Raw genomic sequence first — 20,131 nt, 5'->3', positions numbered from 1 at the left:
TGGCCAGGGTGATGTCCACACAGCATGGGGAGCAGCCTGTCCCGAGCGCAGGCAGTGAGGGGGTCTCCTCTCTGCAGAGAATGTTTAAAAAGTAATGAAACTCTGGGGTGCCGGGGCGGCTCAGTCAGTTAAACATCCGACTCTTCATCTCAGCTCAGGTCTTGATCACAGGGTTGTGAGTTCAAGCCCCACAAAGGGGTCCGCACACAATGAAACTCACTAAGTCAATCTGCTCTGAACTGTCACTATCCGATGGCAATTCCGAACAACAGCAGTGATGAAATCCTGGCCTCACCCCACCCTGCCCCCGGCACACCACTGCCCAGGGACCACATCACAGCCCTCCCCAGACTCCTCCAGACTCCTCCAGACTCCATCACAGCAGCCATCAGAGAATTGCGTGTATCCTAGTTCCCTGCGTGCTAGTACCTGGGGGGTGAGGGAGTCTAGCACAGCACACAGCTCCGGGGGCAGAGCTAGTATTCAATACATGAATTGTAACGAATGAGTGAATGAATTTCTCCTACATGCTCTGTAACATGATGGAGATTTCTCGATGGTAATTTTTTTAAGATTTTATTTTTAGGTAATCTCTACACCCAACGTGGGGTTCAAACACATGACCCCGAGATCAAAAGTCGCCATGCTTTACCAACTGAGCCGGCCAACCAGGTGCCCTAGAGAGTTTTCATAACCTTAGTCTTTTGACCCTTTTACTGCCATATTCCTAATATGTTTTTTTTAAAAAATAGGGCAAACCAGCCTCTGTTATGCATTCCCCTGATTTTGGTCTTTATTCAATTAATGAGGGACACTTAACCGGCCATGTACAAAATTTGTCTCACATTCACATCTGCTTCGGGGAAGAAAAAAAAATCAAAGCTACCAGGGAAAACATCAACAGATAAGATTTTGGCCACCGGCCCAACCAAATCAAATCTGAAAGCTTTCAAAAACTGTGATCTAATTATCTGGTTTTCAAGCAGATTACAGAATCCCCAAATGATGTATTATTTACTAACTTGATGCCACTGTGTCAGAGATCAGGTTGTGTAACAATCTCGCAACAGACTGATCATGTATTTCTTTCTGCCTCCGACTGAATAGGGAGTAGTCCCCGGGGTGTGCCAGTCCATTGCAAAGTTCTCCAACTCAGTCCGGACCAGACTGAACTTATAACAGAAATGTTGTACCCCAGGGCTCCTAAAACCCGAGATGACATTCCAGCTGGATTGTCTGGCTGCCACTGGACCGCTCCAGCCGGGCTGAGAAACAACCCATCAGGATGTTCAGGACCAACCCCGGCCCAAGATATTCTCAGAATCAGAGCCGTCTGCCTCGGGGCGCAGGTTTCCAGAGCCCAATTCTGCTTTCTTCTGTCAATCACACGTTTTCAACCCAAATGCTCAAAAGGGCCTGGCCCGTGCCCTGCTGCAGTTAGGAAAGATTCCTCAGCTTACCTCTCGCCATCTGTCTGGCTTCAGCATCTAGAATGCCCACCACCTCCCTCAGTTCTGTCCCAGACCCAGGGCCCCCCAGCAGTACTGTCACTGTGGCCCCAATTCCTACAAATGAATGCCCTCGCGGAGGGATCCAAAGCAAGCAAGCCATCAAACGTTCATCATCTGTCAAACAAAACCGATTCTTCGAGTAAGGATGTAATCGACACCAGCTGATGGTCGTCAGAACCACTGCTTGTAATCATCTAAAATGAGACCAAACAGCAGCTCCTCTGTGAAAGTGCGTGTGAGCAAGGTGGCGGTTTAGAGGCCGGGAGGCAGGACTGCCCTCATCCAGGCTGCAGAGCTCTGGGGAGTCTCAGGAGCACACCCCCAACTGCTGCTGCCGCCCTCAGTGCTGGTGGCCAACAGAAGCTTGCTCCCCTCAGGATTGGGGGCGTGTTGTAAAGGCCAAGAGCACTGGAGTCATTATTTCTCCTTGAAAGAGAAGAATCTCAGGAAGAAGTGTGCCGCACAGGAGGAAGTTATAAATACGGCCAAGGTGTGACAGGTCACTTAAGGGAAAGTTCATAGTAGAGGCCATGTGGGCTCCAAACCTGGAGAAGCCGCACACCTTCCTTTCACCGGCTTTAAACTTCCCGAGGTGTGGGGCGCCTGGGTGGCTCAGTCAGTTAAGCCTCCGACTTCGGCTCAGGTCATGATTTTATAGTTCATGAGTTCGAGCCCCATGTTGGGCTCTGTGCTGACAGCTTGGAGCCTGGAGGCTGCTTCATGTTCTGTGTCTCCCTTTCTCTCTGCCCCTCCCCCTCCTTCTCAAAAATAAACATTAACAAATAAAATTCAAACTTTCTGAGGTACGTAGTGACTTGTATGTTTTCTGAAACAGAAGATTCTCCAAGACCGGCCCTCCAACCCAACGGAGTCCTCACTCCAGTGGACAGACAGCAGGGCCTACTTGGGGTGCATGGGAAGGGGTCCCACAGAATGCTGGGCATTCACAGGACTGCTGTAAAAAGGAAGAAAAAGACCAAAGCACTCTCCCTGTAAAGAGTCAAGCTGAGCATTAAGTCGACACAATCGCTAAACGAAGCAGATGAAGACCCCGGGGAACTCTGCTGTTGTCATGGTGACACAGTGACAGACGTTTCCAGACTCTGTCTGGACTGCAGAGACTGGCATGATGTAAAAGGGAAAGAGACGGGGAGGGGTAGGGACGGTGCTGCTGAGTGAGGGCATTTGCACAAAAAGAAATCCTGCCGCCTAATAGGATTTTATTTTTACAAAATGTTAGAAGAGCAGTCGCAATAAAAACAATTTTTTTAAAGTAAGCTCTACACCCAATATGGAACTTGAACTCACAACCCTGCAACCAAGAGTCGCATGCTCTTCTGCCTGAGCCAGTCAGGTGTCCCTAAGAGCAATTTTTTAAATTGAATAGCTGAGCTTTAAGAAAAACTCACTTGGCCTGGGGCACCTGTATGGCTCAGTTGGTAAGAATCCAACTTTGGCTCAGGTCATGATCTCATAGTCCATGGGTGCGAGCCCCCGTCAGGCTCTATGCTAAGAGCTCAGAGCCCGGAGCCTGCTTTGGATTCTGTGTCTCCCTCTCTTGCTGGCCCCCTTTCCCGCTCATGCTCTGTCTCTCTTTCTCTCTTGCTCTCAAAATCGTAAACATTAAAAAAAAAAAACAACTCACTTGTCCGTCCTTATTTTCCTCATTCCTCTGTAAAACCAGCACAGGTAACATCCTGCACAGATGACAGTGAACCGCTAGACACATTCCCAGTAAAATGAGGAACAAGAGGACACCAACATCCACGGCTAGTATCCAAACTGAGTATCATGCCAACGACATGTATCAGAACTGGAGGTATACAGGGGAAAACGGCAGTACCAATATTCTTCTGTATCTGACCCAGATACCCCAAAATAAGCAACTAGAAAATTATTAGAATTACAGAGATCACAAAAGTGGCCAGATACAAAATAAGTATACCCCATCATAGCAATGGAACCTGTAATACCTTCTAAGTTTTAGTTTAACTTATTTATTCTTATTTTGAGAGAGGATGCACGCATGCACGGGAGAAAACATGCACATGCGTGGGGGAGGGGCAGAGAGAGGGAGACAGAGAATCCCAAGCAGGCTCCATGCTGTCAGGTCAGAGCCCAACACAAGGCTCAATCTCACAACCCGTGAGATCACATCCTGAGCTGAAATCAAGAGTGGGATGACTTAACAGACTGAGCCGCCCAGGCGCCCTGAACCCATTAACATGTTCAGTCAACATAAGCTTACATCTTTCTAATTCCCCTTTAAGAAACCTAATAAAGGGTGTTAGCGTTTACAGGCCAAGGCCATTACCGTATCTATTTTAATTACCTTTTCCTAAGGTAAGAAATTACTTTAAATATTTTAAACTATATTTGTTCTTATGGACTCTTGTGTCTGCTTGCAAACTTTGTCAATTTTTCTTCCCAGAGAAAAAAGGCAGTTAGTGTCCATCCACCAACAGACAATGGCCAATAACCATCTTGCTTGCAACAGGGAAGCCTAGGCGAGATTAACCTGCTGGCACGTTTGGATGACAGTTTGGAGCAGACAGCCTTGATCACAAGGCTCTGTACAGAGAGCACGTGAGCAAAGGCAGACAGCCCGGCTGGGGTCTGGCTCTCCTATAACCAGCTGTGTTCCTCAATCACTTCAACTTTCGCAGCTCACAATTATCCAGGAATCTGAGGTGCCCTGATGCGCATCATCCTGGGGTCCCTGACAGTACAGCTTGGTGGTCGAAGCAAACCCAGAAACTTATCTGAAGTCTGCTTCATCTTAAAAACCAAAATGGTGGTGCCTGGGTGGCTCAATCGGTTAAGCATCAGACTCTTGATTTCAGTTAAGGTCATGATCTCACGGTTCGGGAGTTTGAGTCCTGCGTCAGGCTCTGTGCTGACAGCACGGAGCATGCTTGGGATTCTCTCTCTTCCTCTCTCTTTGCCCCTCCTTCCCTCTCTCTCTCAAAATAAATAAATACACTTAGAAAAAACTGAAATGGATTTTGCATTCTACTGCCTTCTCTCTGATATGTTTTTTTAAATTTAGGAGTATCTTAAAATAATTACTATTACTTATAATTGTCTCCCTGGGAAAAAGAGCCAGGTCTGAGCCACCTGCAGCCCCTCCAGGACCCTCCAGGGCTGCTGTCCCCCACACAGCACATGCTCCAGAAGTCACTTCCTCTCAACCTTTTGGCTAACAGGTTGTTCTCATGCTGAGCAACGCTAATGAAAAGAGGAAGCAGTGTGGAAACAGGGGCCCCATCAGGCTGCTCGCTGTGGGACAGAGAATATTATATGGTGGCTTGAACTGGCAGGGGCTTTTGTAAGACCCTGCCTGATGCTTTGGCCCCAGTCAATCAAAGGTACTAGAGCACCATCCCAGGAACGCTCACAAGGGGGCGTCTTCTCTGTACTCCAAGTCCAGATCCCAGGATCTGGTTTCCTTCCTGCCTGGAGCTCAGTTTCAAATCCAGGGTTACGGAGATGATCCCCAACTTTCTGCCTCATTTTCCAGGTGGTAACAGCAGCCTTCCCCCAAGACTTGCTTTTCCCATTTTTGTCTGCTGGTTCAGTGGTAGGTCCCTAACACATAGCAGAATGCCCATGAGTGTTTATTTAAAAAACAAATGCATCCCACTAGGCGCGTAATCATAAGTGGGCAACCCTAAAACAAGACATCTCAGACTGAGCCCAAAATCACTACCAGAAGGAACGAAATCACCTATGTTGTCATTTTGACCACACCCGAACTGTGAGCAGCACGGGAGTCTACACATCTGGAGGCACCAGCTTCTGAAAGGCGATCGAGAGGTTGCCAGCCAGAGGGGCTGAAAGGAGATCCCAGGTACAGCTTCGAGTCCTCCCGTATTTATTTCTGCTCCCTTGATATGCACCTCTCCCTTGTCAACCTGGTACAACATGTTTATTTAAGAGATAATGTTGCCGTGGAGGAGTGCACAAGGCAATAAACAGCTTTTGCAGGCAATTAAATGCAGAAGTGAAATTGAGCTGCTGGTCAGTGGAACCAGCCATTCATCGTGAGTCTGTTCCAGTGTCACAAATGTTATTCCTGTTTCACAACAGGACAGGAATCTATGATTGGGCCACAAATCTCCAGAGGCTGGAGGCAGACCAAAAGCGATTAAAGCAGTTCTCCGCATGCAGGGCATTAACACGAAGGAGTCCTGAGCTTCTGGGATGCGGACCCAGCACGCTGTTCTATTTCCTTTAATAGATTTCGCACTTAGTAGGTGCTCTGTAATTATTTGTGGCTTGCTTGATTTTATAGGGACACTTACCAGAAGTCTCACCTTTACAATAAACTCAATGGCTACTTTTTGGCAAATAATTCAATACCCTCCCTGTTACCTTTAAAAAATTAGGATTATCCCCACTTCCATCAGTTTTTCTAGGAATCAGAAAGGAGCTCTTGGTTGAAGAACATTCCCGCTGTTCCCCCACCCCCACCCCACACACATGGATATACCCCGCAGTAAGGGGAGGGGGAGAACTAACAGAATGGGGACTTGATCCAGTGAGGAGTGAGGAAGGAAGTCAAGACAGTCTCTGGAGGAGATGTGCCAGGGTCAGACCAAGGGAGGAGGCAGTCAGGAGGGACTAGCACAGTCTGGCACACCTTCCACAAAGGAGATGAAAAGCAGGGTCACAATCAAGGGGGCACCCCCATGCCGTCCTCCCCCGGGAAGCTTCCAGCAGGAGGGAGCACAAGAGCAGAACCAGAGCACCCTCCCAAAACAGGGGGGCTGGGGCCCAGATGGCTGTTCCCGACGCTTCTGCCCTAACAATGTGGTTAGAAAGTGAGCCCTCTAGGGGTGCCTGGGTGGCTCAATAGGTTAAGGCTCTGACTTTAGCTCAGGTCATGATCTCACCGTCCATGAGCTTGAGCCCTGTGTCAGGCTCTGTGCTGACAGCTCGGAGCCTGGAGCCTGCTTCGGATTCTGTGTCTCCTTCTGTCTCTCTGCCCTTCCCCCACTCATACTCTGTCTCTCACAAAAATAAACTAACGTTAAAAAAAATGTTTAAAAAAAAGCGAGCCGTTTTGTTCCTTAGTAAGAGCAATCGCGCTTACTAGTTGTAAGTATTATGTGTAGGCATTCACCATTTAACTAATACTTCTTCATAACACACACATCATAAACATGTGTTGCACCATTATGATTTCTGTCTGTGCTTCTGGTTTTCCATCTGCTGAACAGAACACGTTTTTCCCCAACCCTGAAAAAATTATTCCACATACGTTCATATTTGGTCCATACTCACACGTCACAATCTTTTAATACTAAAATGCACCCTACGTATACCCTATCTTGTCACAAAGGGGATCTGAGATCGCTAACTAAAATACCTAGCAGCGGAAGGCTGAAAATTAGATAGATCTAAAAAATGATCATTAGCGAAAAGAAATAACCGCAGTCAACATGGGCATAGCACTTGCTGGTGTGCCCAGAAACGTCTACAGGCACCAATCACCTCACTCTAGCTGTTACACTGCCAGATGTATGCAGGCAACAATTCTCTGAAGGTGGTACCGTGCCCACTTCACAGACCAAAACAGGGAGACGCAGAGACAATTTTGCGTTTTGCCCCAGGCTTCACAAACATTTAAATGCCAAGTCAGAAGTGAATATGGATCTTCCAGGGTTCTCCTAAACCAACAGACCTGGTTTCTAGTCCAGGCTCTGCCATCAACTATCTGTGGGTGCGGAGTAAACCCCTTCAGCTTCAGACCTCCGTTCTCCCTGCACCAGGATGGGGTGAACTGGAGCTTCCTAAGACCCACTGCGGCTCTGATCACCACTAGACTGATGGTCACCTGCCATTCTGTAAAGTGATGGCTTATATACCTACGTTGGGTCTTGCACTTAGGAGTTTATTTCCAAGAGAACTAATTTTTGTGGGAATAACAACAGGGCTGTAAGTCCAGCTTGCGTTTGTATCTGGTTACGAGGTTAATCCATACACGAACACAGCGTCAGACTGAGGAGGGATGGAGACGCCACGTGGTCAAGCCCCTCATCTCAACTGTTAGGATCATTTTCCAGGTTACACGAACACTGCAGGTGTGTCTAGATACGCTTTCCCGAGAAGCACATTCACAGGAGATTTGCAGGCAGATTCCAAAAGCAACTTTCATATAGCAGGGAATTCAGCATATTTTAAATGCTATTGCCAAGATGGCATATTTCAGGAAAGCTTCGGAGGCCCCATTCTCAGCCATCCGAAGTAACCACACGTCAGCACTGTTCCAGAAGTTTCTGCATATTTCCAACCTCCACAAGGGAGGAAAGAAAACCGGAAGACGATTCCAAGGAGACCCTCAATGTAAAGCAAAGCGCTTAGGTAGGAATTCTAAGCCCTAAAGAACTAGAGAGGACCTTGGTATTTATATTGATGGCAGTTTCCATGGCCCGACCCAGTGATAACCAAACACTGCTGAGAAACACCGTGGAACCAGACAGATCCACATTCAAACTCCAGCTCTCTTGTGCGGTGGCTGTGTGACCATGGACAAGTCAGCCCTCTGGGTCTCAGTGTCCTCACATGTAAAAAGCAGGCAACACGATCTGCCTCCTGGGCCTTGGAGGAAGACTCACCGCTCAGCAAATGCTGGCTGTCATGACTGGTGCCATTACTAACTAAAAGGAAGGGGCATCAGCCACAGTAGCAGAGAAGGACCTATTTCTGCAAAATAATTTGTTCCATGAGAATATATTACCAACAGTGACTGGAAATAAAAGGTCTTAAGCTCAGCCTTCCAGGAAGACAAACTATATGTTAAATGATGCCTCGGCGGGCGTCTCTACCTCTCTCCATAAGTGGCAGTGCTAGAGACAGCATGAACAGCATCAAAACTGCCTGTCCCCCAGGACTAAGAAAGTCTGCCCACGATTTTTCCTCCAGGTGTGGGAACCTGCCCTCTGGAGACTCTCTCCTTACACACAGCACCTGAGACATCTGTCCAAGACCAGGCAGTGATGCTGGTCTGCTGTCTCATATGCCAGCTCAAGGATTCTGACAAGGAGACGTCTGACTTTACCGGAAAGCTCACCAAGAGTTGCCTGCCTTTCTCTCAGGAAACAGTTAAGTTCTTTTTCCCCCCTCATCCTTTTTCTCATAGGCCAACAGGTTCACAGAGCTGTCCTACTTTTATCCTTAAAGCCTAGAAGTAGCCAGAAAATCAGGACGCTCCAGCGCTAGTCCCTGCCTTGTGGGAATCTACAGGATGCACTGGTGTTTTCAGAACCGCAAGATACTTCTTCTTCCTTGCAGAGAGGAGAGCTTCTGATGGAAATCAGCCCAAAACCTGCCCCCAAGAATTAAATCCAGTTGGCACTTTGAAAGGCCTGTAGGGGTCCTGGTTGAAGATCTGTCAGTCATTACATTCCTTTACACTCACATTACCTCCGAGTTCTCACACCCATATGCGTGAAGGCCTCTTTTTTTTTTTTTTTTTTAAAGCTTATTTATTTTTGAGAGAGAGAAAACATGAGCAGGGGAGGGGCAGACACAGAATTCAAAGCAGGTTCCAGGTTCTAAGCTGTCAGTTCGAGCCTGACACAGGGCTTGAACTCATGAACGGTGGGATCATGATCTGAGCTGAAGTCAGAGGCTCAACCGACTGAGCCACCCAGGCGCCCCTGTGAGGCCCTCTTTTTAACAAGCATGGTTCTGAAAATAAAATGTGTGGCAAACTTACAAAAATGTGTATCCCAGGGGACTAGGGTGGACGTATTAACAGGCTGAAGAAGTCTGACTCCTAAGGGGAGTGAGAGAACCCAAAAAGCAGGGGAGCTTGAAAATTAACTACTTCCTCACACCTAAAAAATACAAAACGGGATAGAATCGCTCAGAGGAAAATTTCAGCTTACATTTTTAAAAAATGGGCATAAGAAGGTCAAAGTTTTGCCCCTAACTCCCAGATATGTATGTCCCATTGTGTTGGAATCAAAGCCCAGTTGAGAAAGCCTGCGAGGTAAATGTACCCCAAATAAGAACCGTTCTCCCTGAATTGTAACATCTATGGCTGCCGGAGGCTTGCAGGTGGGAAGTGCTGGCTCTCATGCGGCCACATTCCCCGCAGCGTGGTAACCCAGCTCGTGGACGTTTTCAGTGCCTTGAAATCCGAGGAAACGGTTACAGCTGAGGAAGCAGAACAGCTCTAGAAAAACACTCCTTCCTGACAATGCAAAATGCTTTGTTTTACCCCCGTGTTAATCTACAAGCTCTTGATCGCACACTTAAGCATATGAAAGATGACCTTCATTCCCAGCTAAAAAAAAGCACCCAATTTGGCCCAGAACGACAGGGACCTAATTCCTTTTCTTACCTTGCTTCCACGTGAGCACACAGGTGATACCACTCGTCCCTTCCAGGGTGCAAATTCATCACTAAGATTACCGCCACCCAGAAGGCCGCACCCAGCATTTTCTAAGCTGCTCAAAGAAAGTGGGGACGAGGCTACAGGAGGAGGTGAGACCTCACACAGTAAGCCCCTCGTGAATCTGCCTCCGGCCAACTGGGTATTTGTGCAAAATGATAGTGCAAAAGTGAGAGAAGTGCAAACACACACAAGTGTGATCCCTTCACACGTTACAATTCCCACAGCCGACCCGGAAGAGGGAACTTTTTTTTTTTACCACCTCTGGCATAACGTGCACACATGTGTGCTGAGCTGGTCGTTGTGTGTGCGTGTGTGTGTTCTTGACAGATCCAGTCACTCTGGGCCACGTCTTACCTGCCACTGGTTTCCCGGCTGACTGGGCACGTAGGGTGCCGGGAGGCTCCGCAGGCTGTTCTTCACAGGGGACCCCCCGAGGGGGTTTCCCACGTCCCCGGAAGAGGAATCCGCGGCCAAGGCCATGGAGTACTGCGGGTAGTTGTACAGATTGTTGTAGTAAGGGAACAGAGAAGGCTGGTAAAAGCTGCTGTAGTAGGTGGAGTCAGAAACCAGATCAGGTGTGTTCTCCATGTGCCCTCTGCTGGTGACGGCAGGAATATCCTGGATGACCATGCGTCCCTCTGGAAAGGAAAAGACCACACGGTATTCACATGGGGGTGCACAAAACTCTACCTCTCAACCCTGGCAACGTACGGCCTTCCTCATCTGCAAAGCTACAGAGCAAGGCTCTGGAACACGCTGCTTCCTCCCACAGCCAAAACAAGGGACACGTCTCTAAGGTTGGCAAAACTGGGGACACAGCTGGCAGACCCCTGGAGATGACTTATTTTCACTGAGAATACCAAAAACATTTTAGTGACATAAAGCCTGGGCAGTCCTAACTTCGACCCAGACAATTCTACCCCAATGTTAGGAAACTGGAGATCAAATCTAGTTAACTTGGCCGTCGGCATCATTTTTACAACAAAATGAATTGTACTTCACTTTCAACAAAGTAATAAAATCCCAATGCTCAAACTATGGTAGCCACATCGATATATCAAAGAGCCAAAGCAAAAGGCTAAGAGTTTAAGCACACATTATTTCTTTAATTTCCTCCCACACCTGATACTGGACTCTTCACAAGTCTGGACAATGGTATAGACCAGGGGTAGACAAACTTCTGTAAAAGGTTAGTAACGATTTCAGGCCATTCAACTGCAGAATGCCCAGATTGCTGAGTGGTCATGTTACAATAAAACTTTATTCACAAAGCCAAGCAGTGGGCCGAAGCAGCCTAAAGGCTGTAGTTTTGTCAACCCCGTGTCTAGATTTTAAACTGTGTCGATTCGTAAACAAGCAGACTCCTAAATCCTCTCTCCCATGGACATCCATCACGCCATGTTCTAAGAGGTGGTCCAGGAGCCTGAGATGGCTGCAAGGTGTCAGGATGCCGCTGCCCGGGGATTCTACAGTCTGGGGTGAGACTTGTGATGGGATTACAAATACCAACAAGGATTATCACACAGGAATAGCCATAGACTTTTATGGAAATCCAAAGGCTGGAGAGAGGACTTGGAGCCTAGAAAGGACCACAGAGACCTTCAGGAAAAAAACACTGCATCCAAGCTGAAGTTTAAGGGAGGAGCAGAGAAAGGTGAAAAATAAAGAAAGTGTGGAGAAAAGGACAAGGAGGACAAAGGCATGGGAGCGGGAAAGCGGGAGGAGGGCATGCCAGCGAGAGCTGGACAGGGCAGCGCAGCGAAGCTGAAGAACTGGGTGCCCCAAAAGGGAATGAGAGGCGGAGCTGGAGCAAGGGGCGGGGAAGCCTCCAGCCAGCCCTCCAGACCCTGCAGCACGTGACGATTTCTGGGCCAGGAGCAGAGGGTGAGTTCCAGAGTGAGTGACCTGAGGGCAAGCTTAGGACAAGCGAAGGGAAGAGAGACCTCAAGTCTGTGAAAGCAGCAACGGGCCTGAGCTACGGGCAGGGGGGCAGGACTCAGCAGAAGTGGAGGGGCTGGCTGGACTTCCATCTGGAAGGGAAGTAAAATGCCGGAGGAGGCATGTGGCCGACCTGGGGGAGAGTGGGGAGTCTGGTGTGGTAGGAGAGGGAGGCGATGAGTTCTGTCGCATCCACACGCTGGAGACACTTATAGGCGATGAGCGAAGGTGGGAACTGGCAAGTGCACTCGGCAGAGAAGAGGCTGGAGGAGACCTGGGAGGGGTTCTACCAGCCTCCGGGGAGAGGGGGAGGGAGTTGTTACCAAAGAGCGAGTTCTGGGAGAAGAAAAGGGAGCCAGGAGTGGAGCTGGGGAGAACCAAGGAGAGAACATAATATCACACAGGCCAAAGTTGATGTGGCTCCTGGAGGGGCCAGCATGCCTTGTCAACTGCTGCCAAGAGATCAAGCAAATCAGTTCTAGAAAAAAACCAACAGAGGGCTAGGTCTTCAGGGCCTGGTGGGTTTTGCAGGAGAGGGAGGAGCGAGTAAGCAACGAGGAAACAGACCAGCTGGGCACAAGAGCCTTCTCTTCGCCAGAATGTAGATGGAGCAAAAGCAGGCACCAGGGCTCCGGGCTCACTGGTGCATCCCCGAACCTAGCACACCGCGGGACACGCGGTGGTCAATTATGTGCCCGAACAGATCGACGAGTCCCGGTTTTCCAAGTAGCCAGGCCTCAAAATAAATGTGAGGAAGAAAGAGAAGCTCCCCGGAGCAAGAAAGCGTCATTTCATTTTTAACCCACAGACAAGGGTTGAGCACGCATAGGTGGGGAGAAGCTGGTCGACGGAAATTCCCTGCAGAGTCAACACGTGGCCCAGAGCAGGTGCTCCATGTGTCCACTGGCCGAATATGGAAGGAAAAGAGAAGATATGCAGGCGGCAAGCTGTGGAAGGGATTTTCACAGCCCCACCTTAATGTCAGTGCTAAAGTGTCCTCTCTCTGAAAGGATACCAAATCCATCCACCTTAGTGCCCTCCCAACGTTGTCAAGCCACTATTTCATTATATTTCTTTCCTTCCTTCTCTCCTCTTCCCAGCTAATGAGATGAGACATTCCAGTTCCATTACTCCACACCGCATGTGGAGAAGGCACCTGCCCTCCTCTCCTCTTGAACTCCCCAGCTTTTTCTTATTTTAAACACCAATTTCGTGCATAACAGGTGGTTTCCAATGGCGAATTCTTTTGTGTTTAATGTTGTCTCTTCACTGTTTTCCTCATTACTTAAGCAATACAAATTTTGTGAAAATGACGAATTATACGGGTGTCTAAATCAGGGAAGGAATGAATGACACGGGCTTCACCACTCAGTCACAAGCATTGGTGGGACATCCACGTGTAATCTCACAGACATTGAGGAAGGCATTTCCGATGCTTATCTCTGTCCTTGCAGTGGGGAAAAAACAGATACCCCTTCGGACCCGCCCTTCAAAAGCAAGGTCCTCAATTAAAAAAAATATACATTAGTAGGTAAAGAATTAAATAGAAGGCCAAGGGAGGCAGCTGGGTGGCTCCAGTCAGTTGAACGCCTGACTCCTGATTTCCCCTCAGGTCATGATCCCAGGGTTGTGGGATCAAGCCTGGTGTCGGGCTCCACACTGGGCATGGAGGCTGCTTACGATTCTCTCTCTCTCTCTCTCTCTCTCTCTCTCTCTCTCTCTGCCCCTCTCCCCTGTTTGCACTCTCTCTCTCTCTCAAATAAATTAAAAAAAGAAGAAGAAGAGGAAGAAACCCAAGGACACCAGGATTCTCAGGTTAGGACACAGGTTCGTGAATTTCCGAATCACACCCCTACTCAGGACCTTTTATCAGGCCTCCGTTTTATCCAGCAATATGATGTCAGTAATAATTCTCAAGGTAACAAGAGGATGGCTTCAACAAACTGCATAGGGAGCCTCTAGGTCAGGTCAGAGCGAGGACTGGTTTTGCTACAGCTGAGTATAATCAATCAGCTACTGATGCCATCACTTTCCCACTTACCCGGTATTTTATTTCCTCTTTCAGATTATATTGACCTTGAAGAATAAATTAAGAAACACACTGGAAAAGTTCCATTTCCTACCAGTATTTAAATAATAAAAACTCTTTGAGCTTTCTAAGAGTAGGTGCCTAAGGATTTTACAATCCTAAGATGTTTAAGCACTCTTGAAAAGTGACATTTTAAAAAGCTCTAGGGACCTGTGGAACTGCCACACCCTGTATTTTGTAAACCTCAAATTGTATTTTATTTTTTTTAAATTTTTTTTTTTTCAACGTTTTTTTTTTATTTATTTTTGGGACAGAGAGAGACAGAGCATGAACGGGGGAGGGGCAGAGAGAGAGGGAGACACAGAATCGGAAACAGGCTCCAGGCTCCGAGCCATCAGCCCAGAGCCTGACGCGGGGCTCGAACTCACGGACCGCGAGATCGTGACCTGGCTGAAGTCGGACGCTTAACCGACTGCGCCACCCAGGCGCCCCTCAAATTGTATTTTAAAGTTCACATCAAAACTCTTGGTCCATGTTCAAAACAGGTTTATGAGCCCCAGCCTCTACGTGCATGCCACTGATACGTGGAAATTTCCCAAGGTCGAAATAAGCATCCATCAGTTGACAGGTGTCTCATCCAGTGGAGTTCGTAGTGTGGCCCTTGAATGGGCAGCATCAGCACCCCCCCCCCAAGCGCACCCTCTTGGACCCCACCACACCCACTGAATCAGAAACTCTGAGGGGTGGGTGGGCCCAGCAGTCCTGAGTTTAACAAAGTCCTCAGAAGGCTCTGATGCACTCACAGATCGAAACTCACCGGTCTACTTGGAAGATTGCAAACAAGTGCTTCAGAAGCTATCCCCAAAAACGTGACCCCTGACCGCACTGCTGTGACACTCCTGCCTGGCTATCCCACAAGAGCATGCAGATAAATACCACCTCCTCCAAAATCATGGCAGAGCTCGGATCACAAGTGGTGTGCATACTGCTGCCTAACCGTTTGGACGCTCACGGGCCACACCCAGGCTTTCTTGATTTACTCTAACCACAAAAGTTTAATTTATTTAAGTGCTTTTTCCCTTCGAAAAACTGAAATATTCCACACAGGGCTTCTGGAAAACCAAGAGGAGCGGGTAATGCAAAAGACATTTATTCTTTTTTTTAATATGAAATTTATTGTCAAATTGGTTTCCATACAACACCCAGTGCTCATCCCAACAGGTGCCCTCCTCAATGCCCATCACCCACCCTCCCCTCCCTCCCATCCCCCATCAACCCTCAGTTTGTTCTCAGTTTTTAAGAGTCTCTTATGCTTTGGCTCCCTCCCTAACCTTTTTTTTTTTACCTTCCCCTCCCCCATGGTCTTCGGTTAAAGTTTCTCAGGATCCACGTAAGAGTGAAAACATATGGTATCAGTCTTTCTCTGTATGACTTATTTCACTTAGCATGACAGTCTCCAGTTCCATCCACGTTGCTACAAAAGTCCGTATTTCATTCTTTCTCATTGCCAAGTAGTATTCCATTGTGTATATAAACCACAATTTCTTTATCCATTCGTCAATTGAAGGATATTTAGGCTCTTTCCATAATTTGGCTATTGTTGAAAGGGCTGCTATAAACATTGGGGTACAAGTGCCCCTATGCATCAGCCCTTCTGTATCCCTTGGGCAAATTCCTAGCAGCGCTATTGCTGAGTCTTAGGGTAGATCTATTTTTAATTTTTTGAGGAACCTCCACACAGTTTTCCAGAGCGGCTGCACCAGTTTGCATTCCCACCAACAGTGCAAGAGGGTTCCCATTTCTCCACATCCTCTCCAGCATCTATAGTCTCCTGATGTGTTCATTTTTGCTACTCTGACTGGCATGAGGTGATATCTCAGTGCGGTTTTCATTTCTATTTCCCTGATGAGGAGTGACGTTGAGCATCTTTTCATGTGCCTGTTGGCCATCTGGATGTCTTCTTTAGAGAAGTGTCTATTCATGTCTTCTGCCCATTTCTTCATGGGATTATTTGTTTTTCGGCTGTGGAGTTTGGGGAGTTCTTTACAGATTTTGGATACTAGCCCTTTGTCCAATATGTCATTTGCAAATATCTTTTCCCATTCCATTGGTTGCCTTTTAGTTTTGTTGATTGTTTCCTTTGCAGTGTAGAAGCTTTTTATCTCCATGAGGTCCCAATAGTTCATTTTTGCTTTTAATTCCCTTGCCTTTGGAGATGTGTTGAGTAAAAAATTGCTGCAGCTGAGGTCAGAGAGGTTTTTTACTGCTTTCTCCTCTAGGGTTTTGATGGTTTCCTGTCTCACATTCAGGTCCTTTATCCACTTTGAGTTTATTTTTGTGTATGGTGTAAGAAAGTGGTCTAGTTTCAATCTTCTGCATGTTGCTGTCCAGTTCTCCCAGCACCATTTGTTAAAGAGACTGTCTTTTTTTCCATTGGATATTCTTTCCTGCTTTGTCAAAGATTAGTTGGCCATTCTTTTGTGGGTCCAATTCTGGCGTCTCTATTCTATACCATTGGTCTATGTGTCTGTTGTTGTGCCAATACCATGCTGTTTTGATGATTACAGCTTTGTAGTAGAGGCTAAAGTCTCGGATTGTGATGCCTCCCGCTTTGGTCTTCTTCTTCAAAATTACTTTGTTCGGGGTCTTTTGTGGTTCCATACAAATTTTAGGATTGCTCGTTCTAGCTTCAAGAAGAATGCTGGTGCAATTCTGATTGGGATTGCACTGAATGTGTAGATAGCTTTGGGTAGTATTGACATTTCAACCATATTTATTCTTCCAACTCATGAGCATGGAATGTTTTTCCATTTCTTTATATCTTCTTCAATTTCCTTCATAAGATTTTTATAGTTTTCAGCATACAGATCTCGTACATCTTTGGTTAAGATTTATTCCTAGGTATTTTATACTTCTTGGTGCAATTGTGAATGGGATCAATTTCTTTATTTGTCTTTCTGTTGCTTCATTATTAGTGTATAAGAATGCAACTGATTTCTGTACATTGATTTTGTATCCTGCAACTTTGCTGAATTCATGTATCAGTTCTAGCAGACTTTTGGTGGAGTCTATCGGATTTTCCATGTATAATATCATGTCATCCGCAAAAAGTGAAAGCTTAACTTAATCTTTGCCAATTTTGATGCCTTTGATTTCCTTTTGTTGCCTGATTGCTGATGCTAGAACTTCCAACACTATGTTAAACAACAGCAGTGAGAGTGGACATCCCTGTCATGTTCCTGATCTCAGGGGGGAAAGCTCTCAGTTTTTCCCCATTGAGGATATTAGCTGTGGGCTTTTCATAAATGGCTTTTATGATGTTTAAGTGTGTTCCTTCTATCCCGACTTTCTCAAGCGTTTTTATTAAGAAAGGATGCTGAATTTTGTCCAATGCTTTTTCTGCATCGACTGACAGGATCATATGGTTCTTATCTTTTCTTTTATTAATGTGATGTATCACATTGATTGATTTGTGAATGTTGAACCAGTCCTGAAGCCCAGGAATGAATCCCACTTGATCATGGTGAATAATTCTTTTTATATGCTGTTGAATTTGATTTGCTAGTATCTTGTTGAGAATTTTTGCATCCATATTCATCAGGGATGTTGGTCTGTAGTTCTCTTTTTTTGCTGGGTCTCTGTCTGGTTTGGGAACCAAAGTAATGCTGGCTTCATAGAATGAGTCTGGAAGTTTTCCTTCCCTTTCTAACTTCTGGAAAAGCTTGAGAAGGATAGGTATTATCTCTGCTTTAAATGTCTGGTAGAATTCCCCTGGGAAGCCATCTGGTCCTGGATTCTTATTTGTTGGGAGATTTTTGATAACTGATTCAATTTCTTCGCTGGTTATGGGTCTGTTCAAGTTTTCTATTTCTTCCTGTTTGGGTTTTGGAAGTGGGTGGGTGCTTAGGAATTTGTCCATTTCTTCCAGGTTGTCCTGTTTGTTGGCATATAATTTTTCATAGTAAGAATAATTTATTCTTGATCTCAAGTTGTATTTTTGTATTTGTATTTGGCTCATTCGTTGGTTATCCTAGAACAACTATGTCCAAAGCTTTGCTTTAGATGTAAAAGGCACAAAGAAATATTCACAATGTTTCATTTCTTCTCTTTAAAATTTTTTAAAAATGTTTATTTATTTTTGAGAGAGAGAGAAAGAGAGAGAGAGAGAGCGAGCATGAACAGGAGAGGGGCAGGGAGAGAGGGAGAGAGAATCCAAAGCAAGCTCCAGGCTCTGAGCTGTCAGCCCAGCTGAGACACTTACAAAGCAATCATCTCATTGCCACAATGACAGTATAGGTAGATGTCACCATCAACAAAAGCAGTGGAGATGGGAGCCAGGGTGGAGGGGATTTAGAGATGATGGTGTGCGGACACACTCGAAAGAGAATGATACCAACAGGATCATGAAGGAGGAGAAACACAAGTCCTGTGGCAGGGACAGTGACCAGATTGGCCTGGCCACAGTACACAGTTCACGTCAAGGGCCCACGGGTAATGAGAATGGGAAGCAACCTTGGTTAAAATTGTGGAAGGCCTCGAATGGGGATGCCAGCCAAGGACTTCGGGTTTCTCCTCAAGCTACAGGGAGTCAATGAAGGTTTTCAGAGGAAGCAAGTAACAATAAAAATGTTTTAGGAGAATTGATCGAAGCACCAGAGACAGATCTAAGAGACTAAGGAGGTAGGAGTATAGACTACTCTAGAATAGTCTATTCTGTATATGCATATATGGTCTATAGGCTAGTATACACTAGGCTCGTTAGTTTCTTTTTTAATTTTTTAATTTATTTTGAGAGAGAGAGAGAGGAGGGGCAGAGAGAGAAGGAAAGAAAAGAATCCCAAGCAGTCTCTGTGCTGTCAGTGCAGAGCCTGACACAGGGCTTGAACCCACCAAACCGCAAGACCAGGACCAGAGCTGAAACACAGTCGGACGCTAAACCGACTGAACCACCCCGGCACCCCTATACTAGGCTCTTTACATACTCCAGGCCTGAAGACGTAATTATGAGCGTATCTAGGGAGGTTGTAGTAATGGGGGAAAAAATGCATGAAAATCACTGGCATGTCTTGTTCCGGGCATTCCCTCCAAACGACCAAGTTACACTGCTGATACCTGTCACCCAGGACGCCGGGAAGCCACCGAGCTCCCTTATCAGACACTTGCTGAATTGCTGAGTGACCATGCGACACTCCAGCCTGGAAAGGCACACAGAGCTCTCACCCAGGCTGAGGGAGAGTGAGAACAGAAGCCGCACATGCGCCCTCTCCAACCTCTGCTACAGCAGAGTTCCCAAAGAGTAACTAGAGACATTCCCTTGAACGCTGGGACGTCACCAAAGCTGGGAAGTCAGGCAAAGTGTCACTGATTGGCAATAAACCCGAAGGTAAGATTTACAACTCATAAGCCACAAAACAGATCAACTAACCATACAAAACTTGAAATGAATATGTAGGTATAAATTCAAGAAGCCATTTCCCATGCACCAAACTCTTACTGGGCTACTCTTAACCCTTGTCTGAGTCACAGGGTAAAAAAAAAAAAAAAGCAAATACTGACAGCTGGTTCTACAAACCTGAGCTGCCCGCTATGAATTCCTCCTGCTCCCCCCATGCCTGACACACACTGTGACAGGGACATTTTAACTGCACGGCCAACATGACGAAGCACAAAGACAGCGGAAACATCTTAATGAGTTTGCTGAAAATTCTGAAGCTGGATCTCATGGTTTATTTTTCTAGGCTAAACACTGGCCCAGATGACTTCGTGATGGTATTAGTAATAATAGAAAGCACAACAGAACAGGCTTTCTCAAGAGAATGTGGTAGCTTTCTTTCTTTTTTTAATGTGCATTTTTAAAGTTTTATTTAAGTAATCTCTACACCCAATGTGGGGCTCGAACTCAAAATCCCGAGACCAAGAGTCACATGCTCTTTGGACTGAGCCAGCCAGGCGTCCCGAGAGTGTGGTCGCTTTCTTAACCGGCAGTCCCATGTAAGAATTATCAACCTGTAGGTCCTCTGCCAAGACGCCAATGGAAGACTGAAGCCAGACGTTCTAAGTGCTGGTACTTATGACTGGGTTAGCATTAATTTGTGCTAGAAGGAAAAAAAAGGTCAGCAGGACTGGATTCAACAACTAAGAGTATGTCCGTATCTGGAAAAAACGACCAACGGCATTTGTCTGAGCAAAGACGTCTATACAGAGGTATTGCCCACAGACTTGATCCCTCTTATTCCGAAACTCGTA

At 46.6% G+C, this 20,131-nt stretch overlaps 1 protein-coding gene across 2 annotated transcripts in view; it reads right to left on the bottom strand.

Moving 5' to 3' along the window:
* DMRT1 (doublesex and mab-3 related transcription factor 1) overlaps window positions 1–20,131 on the bottom strand; it is a 111,176-nt gene that overhangs the window by 54,981 nt on the left and 36,064 nt on the right. For both annotated transcript variants that reach the window (XM_058695775.1, XM_058695776.1), the window contains exon 3: window positions 10,273–10,556. In XM_058695775.1, coding sequence (XP_058551758.1) covers window positions 10,273–10,556 — 284 coding nt within the window. The remainder of the gene's footprint in view (window positions 1–10,272; window positions 10,557–20,131) is intronic.

The sequence above is a fragment of the Neofelis nebulosa genome, chromosome 12 (assembly GCF_028018385.1).
Source record: "Neofelis nebulosa isolate mNeoNeb1 chromosome 12, mNeoNeb1.pri, whole genome shotgun sequence".
Lineage (NCBI taxonomy): Eukaryota > Metazoa > Chordata > Mammalia > Carnivora > Felidae > Neofelis > Neofelis nebulosa.
The sequence above is the reverse complement of the archived record's forward strand: the minus strand, read 5'-3'. Positions and strand labels throughout refer to the sequence as shown.